The sequence below is a fragment of the Psittacula echo genome (genome assembly GCF_963264785.1).
Source record: "Psittacula echo genome assembly, chromosome: 9".
NCBI classification, from domain to species: Eukaryota; Metazoa; Chordata; class Aves; order Psittaciformes; family Psittacidae; genus Psittacula; species Psittacula echo.
The window spans coordinates 16,966,319-16,984,792 of NC_137745.1; the positions used below are offsets into that span (position 1 = coordinate 16,966,319).

General features: G+C 51.9%; 1 protein-coding gene across 3 annotated transcripts in view; it reads left to right on the forward strand.

Annotated features, from left to right (window-relative positions):
* The window catches only part of RBM5 (RNA binding motif protein 5), a 14,921-nt gene extending 6,016 nt beyond the window's left edge, over positions 1–8,905 (forward strand). Inside the window, exons 6-24 of one of the 3 annotated variants that reach the window (XM_080625251.1) lie at positions 91–174; positions 705–765; positions 928–993; positions 1,127–1,287; positions 2,325–2,422; positions 2,871–2,958; positions 3,162–3,239; positions 3,334–3,406; positions 3,886–3,971; positions 4,282–4,360; positions 4,615–4,706; positions 5,241–5,405; positions 5,876–6,022; positions 6,101–6,172; positions 6,618–6,797; positions 6,997–7,071; positions 7,530–7,627; positions 7,706–7,835; positions 8,268–8,905. In XM_080625251.1, coding sequence (XP_080481377.1) covers positions 91–174; positions 705–765; positions 928–993; positions 1,127–1,287; positions 2,325–2,422; positions 2,871–2,958; positions 3,162–3,239; positions 3,334–3,406; positions 3,886–3,971; positions 4,282–4,360; positions 4,615–4,706; positions 5,241–5,405; positions 5,876–6,022; positions 6,101–6,172; positions 6,618–6,797; positions 6,997–7,071; positions 7,530–7,627; positions 7,706–7,835; positions 8,268–8,393 — 1,959 coding nt within the window. In that variant the 3' untranslated portion in view covers positions 8,394–8,905. Of the gene's footprint in view, positions 1–90; positions 175–704; positions 766–927; positions 994–1,126; positions 1,288–2,324; positions 2,423–2,870; positions 2,959–3,161; positions 3,240–3,333; positions 3,407–3,885; positions 3,972–4,281; positions 4,361–4,614; positions 4,707–5,240; positions 5,406–5,875; positions 6,023–6,100; positions 6,173–6,617; positions 6,798–6,996; positions 7,072–7,529; positions 7,628–7,705; positions 7,837–8,267 lie in introns of those variants that run through there. The other 2 variants (XM_080625253.1, XM_080625252.1) reach the window with 2 other exon arrangements.
* Positions 8,906–18,474: the final 9,569 nt, after the last annotated feature.

An 18,474-nucleotide genomic window follows, 5' to 3' on the forward strand; every position in this document is an offset into this window, starting at 1 on the left:
AAGCACTGATTCCTCCGAAGGGTGCTCTGCCATGGGAAGATGAACATGTGTGCCTTGAGACAGGAATAATTGAAACCACTTTTTTTGCAGAAAAAGCTGGTGATTCAAGGGAAGCAGATTGCGATGCACTACAGCAACCCTAGGCCGAAATTTGAGGACTGGCTTTGCAACAAGGTACAGTGGCTGATTTGTCTTGGCTTCAGCGCTCTTCACCAGCGCAGTGGCTTGAATACAGTGATCTGTGATTCAGACCCACTTGTGATGCTGGTCTGAATGACATTGTAGGAATAGTAAAACACAGGAGTGAAAAAATTCTGTAGTTTTGGTGGCAAAGTGGGCGGGCGTTGCCCCAGAAGATGGAGATGGGCAGTGAGCTGCACTAGAACATGAAGTTGTTAGGTGATGAATGATCACATACAGCTGCATGCTCCTTGTTTGACCTTCTCAAGTGGAGTTGATGCAGTAATGTGAAGACCAGGCTTTTTAGTCAGTCTGACTAGTTCAGGGGGACCAGGGAAGAGGTAGCTGGGATGTTTGAAAAGCAGCTGTGGTATGGACAGGGGTGGCTTGTGCTGTTCTCTGTTACTCTGGTGGGTTCAGCTTTGTGATGTTACTTCAACTGTCTAGTTTTGTTACGGTACAGCAGATGCCACCATTGTTGCAAATGATCTGAGTTCTTACTGGGCTCCTCTTGTTTCTCATAGTGCTGCCTTTACAACTTCAGAAGGAGGCTAAAATGCTTCCGCTGTGGAGCAGACAAATTCGGTATGTTACATTGATGTCTTTGGCTGGGTTTGATTTTTGTGGGAAACTTCCTATTGTTTGTAGGGAGAGCAAAGTTCACTGGAGGTCCTAGGCCGGCTTGTGAAATGCTGAGTTTGAGTGAATTAGCCATATTGTAACTGAACATATTTTCCTCTTCCAAAGATTCAGAACAGGAGGTACCACCTGGAGCAGCAGAATCTGTTCAGTCTGTGGATTATTACTGTGATAGTAAGTTATCTTTGACTTAATGTATAATGTGAGTGTGGGTACTAAAATCATTCCTGTACCTCAGACTGCCCGTTGAGGTACTCTGGAAAGCAGTTATGTGCACAGCTAATTTCATACTTACTTATCTTTTCAGCCATCATTCTCCGAAATATTGCTCCTCACACAGTGGTGGAATCTATCATGACTGCCTTGTCTCCATATGCATCTCTGGCAGTCAATAATATTCGTCTTATCAAAGACAAGCAGACCCAGCAAAATAGAGGCTTTGCGTTTGTGCAGCTGTCTTCTGCCATGGTGAGAGCCTCATTGATGCAGTGGGAAGAAACAGCTTGTTAAGGCATTTGTGTAGCTAAAGCATTTAAAGCCTTTCAGCTGTCTGAAGGACCACCCCAGTTCACTGAGGATGTGTCAGAGCCTTTCATCATTAACTCTGCAGTTTGGAAAGAAGGTGGTAGGATGTTGTGAGCACATGGGAAAGCTATTTTTGTAGCAGAGTGCTGTTCTGAAGTGAAGGCTAGCTTTGTGCTTGGATCACAAAAATAATGGTCTGGGATCATATTTCATTCACAGAACTTAAGGTCTGGGGCATATGGTGTGGGAAAAGGTGCAGCGAATAGGGCTCTTTCCACCTGGGGGAGGGAAGGAGAGGTATCTTGTCGCTTTCCAGCATCCAGTGGAAGGGTATAGGGACAGCAGAGACTTTTGAGGGTACATAGGGATTGGACAGTAGGCAACAGCCATAAGCCAAAACATGGGAAATTGCAGGAGGTACCAGGAAAACGTAACCGAAGGAGGTCAGCTACTGGCATGGGGTCCGTGAAGGGTGGTAGAATCTCCGTTCCTGCAGGTATTTAAAAGATGGGTGGATGTGGCACTGAGGGACATGGTTTAGTGGTGGACTTCGCAGTATGAGGTTTACAGCTGGACTCGATCTTAAAGGTCTTTTCCAACCTAAATGATTCTGTGATGCTATATAATAAACTTCATCAGCTGCATGATCTATCTGGAGCTGCTTCAGGCAGAGGGGAGCAGTTCGGATAAAAACAAGTGCTTGACCTCAGTTTCTGCTGGCCTCCCTTTTGGAGTGATTTGGGGCAAACATCTGCATCATAAAGTTAAGACTTTAGGACATGTTTAGTACTTTAACCTGGTGAAACACGAACTGTTTGCAGATGGGCTATGATTAGTCCCATTGAGCTTTTCTGCATATGTATAGTACGAGGAGATGGAGGTCTTCTTACAGCTTTAGCTGTGTGTGAAAAGGCTGAGATCTGGGAACTGTGAATCTTCAATAACGTGCTGTTTATAGTAATGAGTATTTCTCTTTATAGGATGCTTCTCAACTGCTGCAGATTTTACAAAGCCTTCAGCCTCCGTTAAAAATTGATGGCAAAACGATTGGTGTTGACTTTGCAAAGAGTGCCAGAAAGTGAGTTGTGATAGTTGATTATTTTTTTTATCCCTTCCCATTTTTATATTGGAGTACACCCAGGCTTTTCTTGAGATTACTGTCACTGGAAAGCTTTGCTTTCCTGTAAGTGCCTTCTGTTGCATGTGTCCCGGTTCTCACTGTGCTTGAGGACAGTGAAAGGAACGTTTCCTACCACCCATTTCCAGTCCTGTGAAGATAAGACCATAACTGCTGGTGTACGCAGCATACTTGTTTCCTTGGAGACCCTGTGACTTGTTATTGACTGTACAACAATGAACCTAAGTCCGTTTACGTGCCAGATAATGCTTTGGCTCATTCATTACAATCAGAATGTTTTGTAACTGCCAAGAAATCTATGTGTAAGGGCAGACTCTGCCTCCTTGCACGGGGAGATACTTCAGGAAAAAGCAGTATTTACTCAAATGGGTCGTTTTTGTGCTTACAGAGACCTGCTGCTCCCAGATGGCAACAGAGTCAGCGCCTTCTCAGTGGCAAGCACAGCCATAGCTGCAGCACAGTGGTCCTCTACACAGGTAGGACTTGGAGGCTGTTCCTTACAGTCTTGCTTTCCTGAAAATGAAAACATAGGACATATCATTTCACTGCTGGCCACTTGGTTGAACTGACCAAGGCTGCTTTGACAGATGTGCTCTGGCAGGCTGGATCCTAAGGGGTGTTAAAATACTTAAGTGCAGTAACTCCTGTCTCTGACAAAAACTACCTGCTCAAATTTCAGCCACAGACTGGTGAAGGCAACACCCTTGATTACAGCTACGTCCAGTCAGGACAGGAGGGCTACGCCCAGTATGCTCAGGTTAGTAGTGGCAGTTGTGCTTTAACCAGCCCATATAGGATATTGTAATTCGGGTATGTGCTCATCTTGCATTGTCACTCATTTCCCACTGCAGTACTCCCAGGATTATCAGCAGTACTACCAAAATCAAGGAGGAGTGTTGGACTCAGACACAGCTACCATATCAGGTAGTACTTCCAGTGTATGGGAGATGCTGTTTGTAAGGATAATTTTGCAACAGTGGTATTTTACCTTAGCCTTTAGGTTACTTTACTGTGTAAAGGGAGACTTGGCTCATTTTGCTCTCAGGATGTCTGAATGAGCGTGTGTTACTAGAGAACTGTTACAGATCCGTTTTAGACTAGTAACAAAAACCTTGAACTCTTGAACTGTGTAAGCAGCTCTGGACAAATCTTCAGTGCTGGCTGCTGTCAGAAGCCAGGAATCACTGACTTTAGAGCAGAATATTTCCTCCTGAAAAGGAAACCCCTGTCTGCGTAGAAAATACCCGCTGTGTATCTGTCTCCTTTTGAACGTTTATTGCCTTGTTTGGCTGCTGGAGCTGGAATTGGGAGCTGAAACTGTAAACAAAGGAATTTTAGCTCTAGGATGAAGTACAGTGTTTTACAAATTAGTTGGCTTATCCATTGTTGCTCTCTGTTGGCAGGAGCTCCAGTCGCTACCACCACAGCTGCAGTTGTGTCCCAGAGTCCTCAGTTATACAATCAACAGACAAACTCACCTGACTCTCCAGTAATTACAGTGCTATTTGCTCCTTGCTTTTCACGCCACGGTCATATGGGATATCTGGCTTAGCTGTGGCCTTTGCTCTTTAAAGTGGGTGGTACAGCAGAGCCTCATGGGTTAGTCACAGTGCTTGTCCTCATAAGTCACTTGTCATTTTGTTTCTATGATGGTTTTGTTCTTTAAAGGTGAGTGCTAGCGAAGAGGCAGTAGCTGTGGTATGCATGATGTGGGCTTGGACTTGGCTCACTGTCCTTGTTTTCTTCTGCCTCTGTGATAGATTTTTGTAGTTGAGATTTCCTGGTTTTGTTTTTTCCAGACACAATCAGCACCACCCACCACTAGCACTCAGGCACAAACAGCTCCCCCGACTGGAGTAGTCCCTGGAACCAAGTACGGTAAGCAGCAGAGTTACTCCTGGGAAAAGGATACAGATATCTGTCACTGTAGTGAGAGAGACCTGGCTTTGGCTGAGTGCTCCAGTGGTGGAGCTGTCCTTTTAGAATGCGATCTGCATGGGTGATGAAGAGCCCTTTACAGACATGGCTGCTGTCATAGCAGCTGATAGTCTCAGAATTGTACTTGGAATGTGGAAAGATACTGTCTGAATTTGGCTGGAACAACCATGTCTCACGCTTTATTTTTTTTACAGCTGTTCCTGACACTTCCACCTACCAATATGATGAATCTTCAGGATATTATTATGATCCTGTAACAGGGCTCTACTATGATCCTAATTCCCAGGTAAACAATTTTTTCCCATCTGTCTTAACTGTTATGGTCCATTAGTTTCCTGTCTCATCATACAAGTGAAGTTCACTTTTGAGGTGCACAAAATACTACATATAGCAGATAACTCTCACCAGTGTGCATGGAGCTGGGACTTTAATTCTTTCTGGCACAGTCTTTATTTTTTTCTCTCCTTTCCTCAATTTTCTTCCTAATTTGGCTCATACAGGATCAGCTGTTGTCACAGACACTGTAATTGAGCTATTCCGTTGGAGAGTGCCCAGCAGAGTGCACCCAACTCTGGGCTCTGGTGGGTTTTCTCTTGGGAGGGGCAGAAACTTCTCCATAGTGCTGTTGGGCAGAATGCCTGTATTAGGGGACAGAGGCCTCAGCCACTTCATGCCTGTTCTCTCATTTTATGGAGTCTGCAAAACTTGTTTGGACTCCAAAATACCTTCCTATTTGATGTGGTAGCGTGAATCAGACAGCTTGCTTGTATTCTCCCTTGGATGCTTGTATGAGGTGTGTAACTGTCTTTTCCTCTGGCAGTATTACTACAATGCCTTAACCCAGCAGTACCTTTACTGGGATGGCGAAAAGGAGACCTACATGCCTGCTGCGGAAGGTATCACATACCAACAAACAGCTACCACAACCACCACCAAAGAAGTGAAGGAGAAGAAGGAGAAGCCTAAAAGTAAAACAGCACAACAGGTAAAAGACAAGATGGGATTGTAACTGGGCTAAAGTCTTCTGTGGGATAATAGTTCTCCTTTTCCATGACAAAGGAAATGCTAGGTTATTTGGTGGGGTGTGTGCCTGCAATTTGCAGGCGTTGTAGAGGGCTGAGGAGAGGAGGAGTTGGCAAGGCTTCAGGGCAGAAATAAGCTCTGCATAGGAGGAATGCATATGGAATCGTGCCAGGAGCAGTGGGAGTATAACTGAGCCGTCACTTAGAGGATTAGATTGATAAGAAGGGTTCCTGCAGTAAACCAAGCAAGCTGCGGTATCTTTGAACACTGTATACAGAGAAAGCAGCTGCACTACATCCAGTGTCCTGTGATTTAAAAATAAAAGGTAGTGGGTTGACTTGTTCTGGAAAACTGTATGCAAGAGTGAATCTCTGTCATAGGAGATTGATAGCTGTGAGGGGAGCTGTTTGAGCAAGCCACTCTGCATTTCAGATTGCTAAAGATATGGAGCGCTGGGCAAAAAGTTTGAACAAGCAGAAAGAAAACTTCAAGAACAGCTTCCAGCCACTGAGTACCAGGGAGGAGGAGAGGAAAGAGTCAGCTGCTGCAGATGCAGGCTTTGCCCTCTTTGAGAAAAAGGTAAAGGTGCTGGCAGAGGCGTGCAGGGAGTGTGGGGTGACAGAGAGCTCAGTGCTCATAGCATTCTTGTCTCCTCAGGGAGCTCTTTCTGAGAGGCAGCAGATCTTGCCAGAGGTGTTGAAAAATGGGGATGATGAAAATCCGCTGAAGGTGAGTGTGGGGTACATGGCTGAGGTATTCCCAAAGGTTACTGGTAAAGCATTTTACAGAAAGTCAAGCAGATACCACCTTTCCAACCTGAATTTACACAGCATCATCTGTACAAGGTGATGGTAGAGGTTACAGTGGTCCAGTGCAAATGCATTATATTGGGTGACAGAGATACGCTGATAAAAGCTGCAATGTCTTCTAGCCTCAAGAGCTCAATTGAGGTTTTGAGGCTCCTAGAAAGACTGTGCTTAAATTATTGTTTGGCTGGTGGGAGCTAACTCTTGCACCACGGTAGTATGTGGTCCAAGTTGCATTTCCTCCTTAGTAATGAAAGAGTGCTGCCCCATCCTGTGCAACACATATATATATCACCTCTTGTGTTCTCTTTCTGGGCTCTCCAGACTGTGTGACACTGTTGCATGCATCTTTACCCTTTCCTTTCCAGCGTGGCCTTGTGGCTGCCTACAGTGGTGACAGTGATAATGATGAGGACTTGCTGGAAAGAATGGAGAATGAAGAAGAGAAGCTGACCGACTGGAAGAAGATGGCCTGTCTGCTGTGTAGAAGGCAGTTCCCAAACAAAGATGCTCTGATTCGGCACCAGCAGTTGTCTGACTTGCACAAGGTAGTTTCTCTCTGCTATCAGGAAGGTACTTGGTTGCCATAACTTGGTGTGTAAACCAAAGCCATGATGCACATTGCTGTTTGGAAAATGGTTCCTCTTAAGGCAGAAACAGTTGCAGGTGGATTGTTCTCTCCAAGAAGTCAGCTGCTTACATAAAAAGGGTTGTCATGCATTTCATGTTAATCTCTTTCTGTTGCAGCAAAACATGGATATCTACAGGAGATCAAAGCTTTCAGAGCAGGAGCTTGAAGCCTTGGAGCTGCGTGAGAGAGAGGTCAGTGGTAAGATTGAGCAGATGAGTAGCTAATGGAAAACCTGCCCAGATAATACGTTGAGTTCTTCTTATCCTGGCAACATGTTGCTCGAGATAATCCTTGTAAGGCAACCCCTTCTTGGGTCAAGGTTCAGAGCTCTCCTGGAAAGAAGTTCCCCATATCTCACAGGTAGCACTTATCAGGGAAGGAGCCTTCCACCTCCAGTTCAGGGCAGCCATGCTGGGACCAGGAACCTTCACATGGCAATGCACAGTTGGGACAGGCTTTTCCTACCCCAGTGCAGGCTCCATGTGTTCCAGCGACTTGCCTTTTACGTTCTCTTTTCTGTGGTGGTCAAGCTGTGTTTCAGCAGGCTGTGGTGGGGAGCTTTTTATAATAGCAGGCACTTGGCCTACTTGCATAGCTCAAAAGATGAGCAAAAGTGTCTTTCAGTACTGAATCTGATTACCTCATGCAGATGAAGTACAGAGATAGAGCAGCTGAGAGGCGGGAGAAGTACGGCATCCCGGAGCCACCTGAGCCGAAGCGCAAGAAGGTCTATGACGCTGGCACAGTGTATGTAGCCAACAGCTCCTCGGTCATTGCTTCAGTACACCATGAACCATTTGCTTAACTCATCTCTTCTTCCTGCAGTAATTATGAGCAGCCCACCAAAGATGGCCTTGACAACAGTAATATAGGCAACAAGATGCTGCAGGCCATGGGCTGGAGGGAAGGCTCAGGCTTGGGAAGAAAATGTCAGGGCATCACAGCACCCATTGAGGTAAGTAGAGATGGGTGCTTTCCTATGAGGCTTGGTTCCTTTTTGTATCCAGAAGCACTTGCTGCTGAAGCTCTCGTGGAAGAAACTGCCATCCACAGGGCTGTGCTTCCTTCCATCAGAAGTCCACCTTGAGGTGCTGTGACAGCAGTGTGGCACCTGAGCTGTGTGCTCTAGTGCTGCTTGGGGTGGACTGCCCTCCTTTGAGCCAGTGACTTTCCTGGGCTTTGTGTGTACTCAGGCTCGAGCTTGTTCTGAGCAGCTTCATTCTAGTTGCTGTTGGAGTGGTGTGGGTGTATATGCAGTCTTACCTTCTGGTGTCTGTTAGGCATCTCTGCAGAGCACCAGAAGCTGACTGGGCTGATATATTTTGTGGAGTCCTGTGTGGCAGTGTGGCCTCTTGCAGACCTGAAGCATGTGTCTTTTCCCTTGCAGGCCCAAGTACGAATGAGAGGAGCTGGTTTGGGAGCCAAGGGCAGCTCCTACGGTGTGTCCACTGCAGATTCCTACAAAGATGCAGTGCGGAAAGCCATGTTTGCTCGCTTCACAGAGATGGAGTAACGCACTGGGGCCTGCAAAGCACGCACTTGCTAGCCAGAACTGACTGTTAAACTCTGTAGCCTTGGTGGCCTGGCTGTATTCTGGTTATGGTTTAGAGTTGACCATTTCATTCCCTTGGACTTTTTTTCCCCCCTCTCAGCATGTAATACTTCCATAAGCAGACTGTTTGAACTGCCTCGATTTCATGCTGGAGAGCTCCTGGTTAGACCAAAGGGGATGCCGGTCTTTGTACGGAGCTGTACATAGCGTAATGTATTATGTGTTGGAGCGTGTTGTCCAGATGCTGCTCTGCCCCCAGAGCAGGGGCAGGACCTGTTCGCTGTGGTTTCACACCGTCTGCTCTCCTTTTGTTGTATTGTCTGTCTGGGTTGTTTTTTTGTTTTGATTTTTTTTTTTTGAGAACTTTGCTGTACATTTTGTATGATACATCTTTGTATAGACTTTTTGAAGACTTTGATTCTAGTTGCCAGTTTGGCTCATTTCCGAAAGAAATACATCCAAAAATTATCCTATTTCTGTTTCTCTGTGAATGAAGAATTAAGTTGCTAGTGCTTGCTTGTTCTTTCTGTGGTTCTTCTTCGTTGACGAGGCTTCATCCCAAAGTTTTCTCCTCCATCTGGTGCTCTGCTCACCTTTCGTCCCTGAGTGTGCCATGCCTTGTTCACGATGTCTTTCTCATAGCTCCAGCATGGATGCTGGAGGAACAAATCTTACAGCCATTCCTGCCACAGCTGGGGGAGCCCTAGAGGACTAGCGGAAATGTCTTCTGTGGGTTCCGGGGACCTGCTCAGGAGCCCCTGGGTGTTCCAGCCAGTCCTCTGGTGGGTAGTGGGCTGAGGAGAGGGGGCACCCTCAGTGGCACTTGGTGGGGGGGGGGCTTTCCTGAGCTAGGTGTAGGGAGTGTGTGCAAACCACCTGCTCTCTGAGGTTCAAGGGCCGTCTGCCTTTTTCCTCTGCCTGTGCTGGTCTCAGGTGTTACTCAAGAGCCAAGGTGAGCAGGGTCTCTGCCTCTACTGATAGCTTTTGCTATGAGGCTTGCTCAGCCTTCCTTGTGCCAAGTAACACTACAGGTGTGCACACACTGGTTTAGGATGGAGCAAGAGCTGCTCCACCACCCTGTCTTGTGCAAGGTCCTTCTAAGGTTTGAGGCTGGTTCCTGGCAGCTGCCTTCCAGGTTGCAGTGAGCTGCGTTCTGCTAGCTGACAGGTCTAACCCTGGGCCTTGTGGCACAGGCCGGCCCCTGCCTAGTCTTCGAGGGATGTCTGGTGCAGGGTGAGCTGCGGCTGGGAGACGCACCCTTTCTGCCTCGGGTGCCGCAGCATGCGTGACTGGTGCTGGGGGACGGGAGTGGGGACGTGTCGCTGCTCGTGTGCCGGGCAGTGCCAGCAGGTGGCAGGCGCGGCCCGGCGGTCACCCTGCACTGGGCCAGCCCCATGTTGTGGGGACCGAGGCCGGAGAGGTGCAGCGCCCCGGACTCATGAGCCGTTGGAGCCAGAAGTTGCTGTGCCAGGCTCGGGGTAAGAGGGGGCGCAGGGCTGGCCACCGGGATGCAACATCCTCTCTTCAGCTCCGCAGAGGAAACTGGGTTTGTTGAAACAATCTGAGTGCCAGCTTTCTGCCTCAGTTTCTCCTCTTCGGGATGACGGTAGGGGGAGGCAGTGCTGGTGCACTGCGCCGGGGCTCCCTGCGGCAGCCTTCCTCACTTCCCCGTGCGTCCCGGCTGGCAGCGTGGCAAAGTGCTTTGCTGCTCTGGGCTGTAACCAGGGACGTTGGTTCCCAGAAAGTGGGCTCAATGGGTCGATAAAGTGCATTTGTGCAGCTCAGCTTCTCCTCAGCCCATCGATCATCATCACAGCACATCCTCCTGGTGCGGGGCAATGCCTCAGGTGAGAGGAGGGTCTGCCTGTGGTGGGCACAGCATAGCATACTCCCGGCTCCAGCCAGCTCCTGCAGTTTTCCAGCAATCTGCTGCAACAAATGCTGCCCCAGTGCCAACAGAATGGCTGCGGTGCAGAGCCAGGTGCAAGCTGTGGGGGCACAGGGTCCCTTAACTGTCTGCTTGTGGGGATAACTGCTGGAGAGGGGTGCCCAGAGCAGGGCACGGTCCTGGTGCAAGGCTTTAATGGGGGTCCTGGGGTCACAACCCCTGCTGTGGTGGATGGGTCAAAGCCCCCTTCCTGGGGCAGATGCTGCTGCTGGGGAAGGGGCATAGCAGTGGTGCAGCCCCCTCACTCCCAGGCATGGAGCAGGGCATGGAGGCACTGCCTGCCAGCACCCGCGCCTCCAATTTAAGCAGCGCAACGCTGCTGTTCATGACTGAATCCGTTGTGACCCACTGCCTTCAGAGGGACACGGTGTCCCTGCCTCCGTGGGGACTGTCCTTGGAGGGTGGGAAAGCTGTGGGATGGGGCCAGCCCCACAAGCACACTGGCTCAAGGCAGGACCCTCTTGGAGCAGAAGGGAGCTCTGTCGAGCACCCATCCTGCTGAGGCTCAGCAGCCATGGGAGCTGCTGCTCCTCGTGGCCTGATCCTGATGCAGGTTTCCCCAGGAGGGTGCTGGGCCATCCAAAATGCCAGAGAGGGCTGAAGCAGGTCCCACCAGGGATGAGGGCAGGGCTGCAGCCTGTGGCTCCTTGCAGGCATTGTCCAGCTGCAGGGTGACCTCCAGGGCCTCAGCACCAACCAGGCTGAAGTTCCTTCAGGCAGTTCAAGGTCTCTTTGGGACTAGTTTTAAGGTTTGGGATTTTTCTGACTGGCTTTTCAGCGTTATTCAGACTCCCAAGGCTGCTATGCCCTGGCTTTCCAGGAGGCCCTCCAAGCATCTGAGCTCCTGCGCACTAATTAAGGCCAGGAAACTGGCCAAGTCGTTGGCGTGAACAGCTTCTCTCCTGAGCATTCCCTAATCGCTGGAGTTACCAGCCCACGGTGGAGCCCAGCACTCTGCGTGGCCAGCCCCAGGCCTGCCTCTCTTTTGGCAGCTTGCAGGGTGCTGAAACACTGCCTGCAGGCAGGAAAACATCCCTGTGCTGCTGCTCAGGACTGCCAGAGGCTCCGGGGTGCAGGCACCGGTTTGAAGCACTCAATGAAGCAACACACACTCAAGGAGCTCAGCTTGGTGCTAGGGCTTGGTGTGGATTGGGTTTGCCCTCCTGTGATCTCTCCCTGCCATGCTGGCAGGATGGGTGCTGGGTAGAGCTGTGGCCCATGTGTGTGCCGAGTGCTGGCCAAAGCCAGGCACCCACAACTCTGTGGGGTTTATATCAGGGTTGTCTGAAATGGGAGGTGGGTTTTGCTGCTGCAGTGGGGAGCCTGGGAGCGGGGGACACAGGCACATGTGTGTGCACGTGTGCATTGGTATGTGCTTGTGCAGCTGCCTGCATTTCTGTGCATGTATGTGAGTGTGTATGTGCCTACCTGTGCACTTACGCACCCATACACACATGAGTGCTTACTCCCCTCTCCAACTCCACCACCAAGGAGTTAACACGGCTATTTCCCTTTCACTTCCCCACCGTGTTGGTCTGTCCTCCCCCGAGCCACTAAATATGTCTGAAATATTTTGGAATTGCTCTGGAATAGTTTTCCTTTCCCTGCGTAAAGAATTTCACCTGAATATGCCGTAGCCGTCCTGCTCTGGCCTCAGCTGTGGGTCTGTGGCAGGGAGGACAGGCAGGCCACAGTGCAGCATCCTCCTGGTGTGTAGCAGGTACCACTGCAGCCCCATAGGAGCCCCTGTTTGCTGGGAAGCTCCGCCAGGGCAGGAGAAGGGCAGATGGTGTGGGGTGTGCACAAAGGGTGATGGCATCCTGCACTGTGCCATTCCAAGCACTGTCCTACCCCACGGCACAGAGCCTCTGTGACCCTGGGTGGGTGGCTGTGTCATCCTGACCGCTCTCCACACCCATCCCTGTGGGACCAGTATGGATGAGGAAGGGGAAGCCTGTCCCTCATCCCTCACCAGCTCCACCCGGGTGCTGTTCTGACCAAGAGCCTGTTTCTGGATTGGGAACCACATGGTCCCCTGCTGGGGTGGAAAAACCCCTGATTTTAATCGACTCGCCATCTGCAGCAATGTGGACCCAATTTGCAGTGCCGGGGGTGGAGCTGGGGGTTCTGGTGCTGTTGGAAGAAACCAAAAGCAGATGGGGGCTGGCATCCTTGGGACCTGCGGCCACACTGGCACGTTATCCGTGCCAGGCAGCTGGCTGGGTGCCAGGCTGAGTGCAGCCCCTGGGGCTCTGTTGTGCAGGCAGCTCATCCTGTCCTGGGCAATTGGGCATCTTCCAGTGCTGGGCTTTCCTAGGGGAGGTGCTTGTAGAAATGCTGGAACAGGAGAATTGGGAGGGTAAATAAATGGTTTCCTTGGCAGAGAGTCTTCCCTGCCGCCAGCAGCAAGTTGTCCATCACCTGACAGGCATGCTGGTCTGTTGGGCAAGGCAGTGCTGGGCTTGATGCAGGCAGGGCCCTGAGATCCAGGAGCAAGCTGAGCCCCCAAAGGTGTTTTATACCCAGTGAGGTTGGTATGTGTCCCAGGGTGCAGTGCACACTTCGTTCTGGGAAGAATCCCTGTACCCCATAGTCTTCTTCCCACAGGCCTGGTGAGGGGAATCAGTCTGTGTGACTGAAATGCAGAGCATGATCGATAAAAGGATGGGGGGCTGCTGGGGTGCCATGCAGTGCTGGGGGTCCTGTTGGGTAGTGATGGGTGCAGGTGGTGCCTGGTCCAGCTCAGCACACCTCACACTGGGGTCACCAACCAGCCCCACCAAAGCACCCAGGCCCCTAGCTGAGCACGGTGGTTTTGGAGGTGCTGTGGAGGCAGTGGGTGCACACCCAGCCCGGATGATGTAGGGAGGCCCGAGCCCCCTGTGCTGCTCCAGGAGACACCCACTGGCCCCAGCCCTGCAGCCTCCATGGGCAGAGCAGAGGGAGCAGCTCGAGCCCTTTGCCAGGCCAGAGAGCTGGGGGAGCCACTCATTCTCTCCACTGGGAAGCAGCTTGAATGGGAGACGGATTCCTGTCAGAAGCGTTTTCACAGGGATTTGTAACCACCTACAAACATCTCTTTTCCCTCTTTTCCTTTTTTTTCCCCTTTAACACAACCAGACCCGAGGGGGGTGTGAGGTGCAGGGGGAAATGGGGGCTGGGTATTTTGTGCTCCCAATTCCTTAGATAAAATAATTTGGTGCTCATTCCCCTCCTCTAAATCCTGGTTTGGGGAGAGAAACTGCTTCCTGCAGCAAGAAAAGCCAGGCAAAAGTGGGCACTGCATTTCCCCCAGCATACCCCACCATGGTCCCTGACCTTGTCCTGGGCACCCCAAAGCATCTGTGGGCTCTGGAAGCTGCTTAAAGCCCACCACCCCAGCTCCATCCCTCTCCCAGCCCGAATCAGGGTAGGATGTGCCTGCAGCATCATTAGCACTCGTCTAGCCGCTGTGGTGTGGTTTGAACCCATTTGAAATGCACTTGAAAAGGGCGGATTTGATGGGAAGCATGTGATGGATTTTTGTTCTCCGAGCCCCCTGGTTGAAGATATTGGTAATGAGGAGCTGTGACTTTCACTCGGGTTATTTTAGGATGGACTACTTTTTTTTCTGAGCCGGTGGAAGACCATCAAAGCAGCGCTTTGAAAAATGTCCCAGTGTATAAATAACTCTGCTGAGAGCAGAATAACGCGGGCTCCCGCACGCCGAGACGAGGCAGACGGCATCTGCCACGCGACGCATTATAAAAAGGAATTATTCATCCCTTCCTTTAATTAATTGGGTACCGCTCACCTGGGCGGGAGGGATGGCCCAGCTTGGGAAGCACTCCTGGCCATGCCAGTAGAGCGGATGCTGCTCCCGTGGTCCCTCCATGTGTGTCCCCTGGACCCACACAGGCAGTGGGTGGGAGCAGGCAGGTGGGTGCTGCCCTGCTGCATGGGGGTGGCAAGAGGGTGAGCTGGTAAAGGAAAACATGAATTCCAGAGAATTCACTATCACTGGAAAACACCTTATCTGCTGCCTCATCAAGCTAAAATCCAGGCAAAGGGAGCAGATGGGGGCAATCCCTTTGCAGCCCACTAGTTGTGGGTTCTTAAGCTGTTTTATGGTGCCTGGAGCTGTGAGCGTGGGGCATCCCAAAAAGGAGCCACCCAGATCTGCTTGGAGATGCACGGCTCAGTGGGTTTTGGGGAGATCCCAGTGGGATGGGAGCAGTGAAGGGGGCCCTGTGCTCCAGCCCTGGCAGTGGCAGCAGCCAGGAGGGCTCAACACAGCGGCTGTGCCCTGGCAAGGGCACAGTGGCCGGGACCTCCCGGGAGGAAGACTAATTTTAGGAGTGCTCCGGAGGGGCTATTTTGGACCCTTTGCTCTCAGTGAGTCACCTGCTATTTTTCAATCCACTAGGGCTATTTCCATGGCAGAGTGATTTACATGGGCTGGGACAATGCTGCTGCCACTTGCCCTAGGGCTTGGAGCCCAAAGCCATGCTGGATGCCCAAAGCTGTGCTGGGTGCACAACATCCCCCAAGCAGGGTGCGGGAGGGGTACCCAAGCTGCTGGCTGGGGTTCCCATCATCTCCTGTCTGGTGCCAGGGATGCCCACAGCAGGGTTGACCAAATTGGAGCCTGTCCCACCTCCCTGCCACCTTCATATGGGACTGCAGGTTGGGCTTCAAGCCCCTCCATCCTCTTCTTCCAGCACTTCTCAGGAGAGATGGAAGCGGAGGGGTTGGAAATGGTGATGAGGGAGCTGGCAGCTATGGGAAGGGGGTTATCTCCATCTCAGTGGATGGGTTATCTTGGTGCTTGGGACTGAACATCCCCCTCCCCACTACACTGAACATCCCTCCCCAGAGCCCGCTGCTCCGAAGCCCGCCAGGCAAAACCCTGGCACTTTCGGGGTTGTCAGAGCAACGTGATGCACCTTTCAGTTACCACGGCAACCTCAGCGAGAAGTTTTTAAAATTCAGGCAAGGTAATTTCTCCTTGCCGCTGCGATTTCGTTATCGCTTGGCTTGCTGTTCCCCAGGGATGTGGCGTCCTGCCTTGCTCCTCTGCCAGCAAGGTGGGATTGCGGAGATAAGAAATGCCGGGGCTGGCTTAGGCTGTGACGGGGGGAGTGAGCGGGTGCCCTCTCTGCACCCTGTTAGACGTGGGCTGGTAAATAATGAGCAGGGGAGGGGGGGCAAGTAATGAGTGGCCTGAGCTTAGGGAGAGCAAATAGATGGGCAGAAGGAGGGATGAACACAAGGGCGGATGGTGGGGTTATGAGGCAGAAGAAGGGGTGATAGGAAGGATGGCTGGTGGGTAGACGAGAAGTAGGGTTGAAGGCAAGGATGAGTAGGGGTGAGTTGGTGAATGGATGGATGGATAGATGGATGGATGGATGGATGGATGGATGGATGGATGGATATCTCCAGCTACCAGCCAGATGATGGAAAAAGAAACCATCCTGGTGTGGGTGAGAGGCCCTGGGTACCCCTGAGGGTCTCACACCCAACAGCAGGTTGTGTTGCTGTCCCTGCATTTCTCCCCATGGAGAATATAGAGCTGCTGTTCTCCACCATCCCTTCAGCTCCAGGTCCTCAAGAGATCGTGGGTCCCTCTCATGCTGCCCCAGACCTCATGGGAGGAGGATGGGCTCCCGTAGCACAAGCAGAGCCTCAGCAGCCCTGTGCAATCCAGCCCCGTGTGTGCCCACCCCACTCTGGCCCAGAGGAGAAACCCAAGACTAATATTAGGATTTGGAGGGTCAGCAAAGCCCCAGGGTTGAAGATCCTTTTCGGGAAGAGGCAGCAGAGCCCGGCTCAGACACAGGGCTGCCTGTTCTGCCTGCGCTGCACCATGGGCTGCATGGCTACTGGAGGGCACATGGCCACCTGAGTCCCCGGGCCCAGCACATATGTTGTTTGTCACAAAGAACTAATGAGCTTAATTAGGGATGTGTCTGCCATAAGTTTATCAACTCACTCCGGTCCCCATAAAGGGAGTCCAACAGCTACTGAATGAGTCCCTTGTTGAACTGGGGAGTGAATCTAGCCTGGGGGATGCTCACTCCAGAAGGGTTTTATTCTGCCTGCAGTGCTAGTGGCCAGGGCAGGGGGTGCAGGGCTGGGGCGACTACAGTGGTGGAAAGGAGGAGGCACAGCAGTGGACTCTGCTCCAGCAGGATGCCTTCCTCCCTGCAGGACAGGCTCCTGCCCCCTCATTAGGTTTCAGAGTGAGCACTTACTGGAAGGGGCAGAACAACACATTCGTGGCTCTCGAGATGGACATGCCCACAGCAGTGGTTCCTGACGGGGGTCTGTGAACATGTCTTGCTGGGACATAGTCCCTTGGAGAGAGGCATGGCTAGGAAGAGAGCAGAAGAAGGAGGCAGAATGTGGGAACCCCTTGCTATGGAGGCGGGGAAGGCTCCTTTCCAGTTCTCTGAGCTTCTCTAGCGAGAATCGGACAGCTTTGAGCAAGGCTCCCCATCCTTGTGGGCTGTTGGCACAGGTTCACCATGCTCCTGGGAGCCAGCTTCTCTGCCCCCTCTGCTGTGTGTTCACTCTGGAACCTAATGATGGGAGCTGAGGGAACAGCTTTGGCTGTCAGGGCATCGTCATGCTGTGCAAATATGTGTCAGCAGCAACATGTTCCATGTGCAAAGTGCCAACAGGGCTGTGGGCAGGGTACAGCCCTGTCCTTCTGGGGGTGGCACATTTATTCCTCCATGCAGGCAGCAGCAGTTCCCACTCCCTGGCTGCTTTTGCTAATGGAGCCAGCCCTGGGCAAGGGTTGCAGCATGTGGGATGCTCTCAGCCGTCTTTCCTGGGGATTCAGGCTGTCACCGTCTCCCGCGGGGGCTGCCATCAGCCTGGGGGGACAGGCAGCATCTTGTCACTGGTACCTGCCGCAGTGCTTTCCTTAATGATGAGCTCTGCTTGTCCCTTCAATTAACTCCGCTGTGCTGGCTCATTAGGCTGACACACGCTGAGAAACGCTGCAGCAAAGGGATGCTGCAGTCTCACAGGCGTGCAATGCGGGCTCAGAAATGCACATAGACGTACACACATGTATCTCCCCATAGAGACACACATGTGCTCACACATACACACGTGTTCAGACATGCACACACTGCTGACTACACATATTCCAGCAACATCCTCTCCTCCCAGCCCACAGGTACCCCTGCCTGCCCCCCAGCTCCAGCTCTTCCCACTAATTGTAGGAGCTAAAGGCAATGGAAAGTTTTGCGGGGAAGGTGCAGGGAGCTGGTGTCTCTGGAGCAGGGCTTCGCCAGGCTCTGTCCCAGCCAAGGCCACACTGAGCCAGGAAGCTGGAGTGTGTGGGGTGCGTGGGGAGGGATACCTCTTCAACAGCCATGGCCCATCTCCGGCGTCTCACTGTCCCGCCCTGAGCAGAGGACGTGCGGGCAGAGCCACGTCTGGCACATCATCCCTGCCCGGCTTCCTTGGCTTCAGCTGGAGAGCAGCAGGTGCCGGAATGCGAGATCCCTCCTGGAAGCAGATGAAAGGCGGCCACCCAGGCAGGGACCCCGGCGTCCCTGGTCCCGCGGGCACATGGCCGACGGCAGGCAGAGCCCAGTCAGGAGCTGCCTGCCCATCAGGAGACCCATGGTCCCACCAGCTCCTGCTGTCCAGGATAAGCCGTGGATGGGAATCCCAGAGCTGCTGTGTCCAAACATTGGCTGATCCCTCCCTGCAACCAGAAGAGGCAGCTCCCCCCCGCCTCAGTTTTCCCTCTGCCAAACCCTTCTCATAGAGTCACAGACTGGTTTGGGTTGGAAGGAACCTTAAAGCTCACCCAGTTCCAACCCCCTGCCACAGGCAGGGACAGCTTCACTAGACCAGGTTGCTCCAAGCCCCGTCCAACCTGGTCTTGAGCACTGCCAGGAATGGGGCACCCAGAGCTTCTCTGGGCACCCTGTGCCAGTGCCTTGCCTCCCTCATGGTGAAGAACTTCTCTCTAATGTCTAATCTAAATCTCCCCTCTCAGTTTAAGACTCTTCCCCCTTGTCTTTCTCCTCTCAGGTGTCTCCACCGGGGAGGAAATGGATGTCTGGGACAACGTGGGACTGAAGGAGTAGG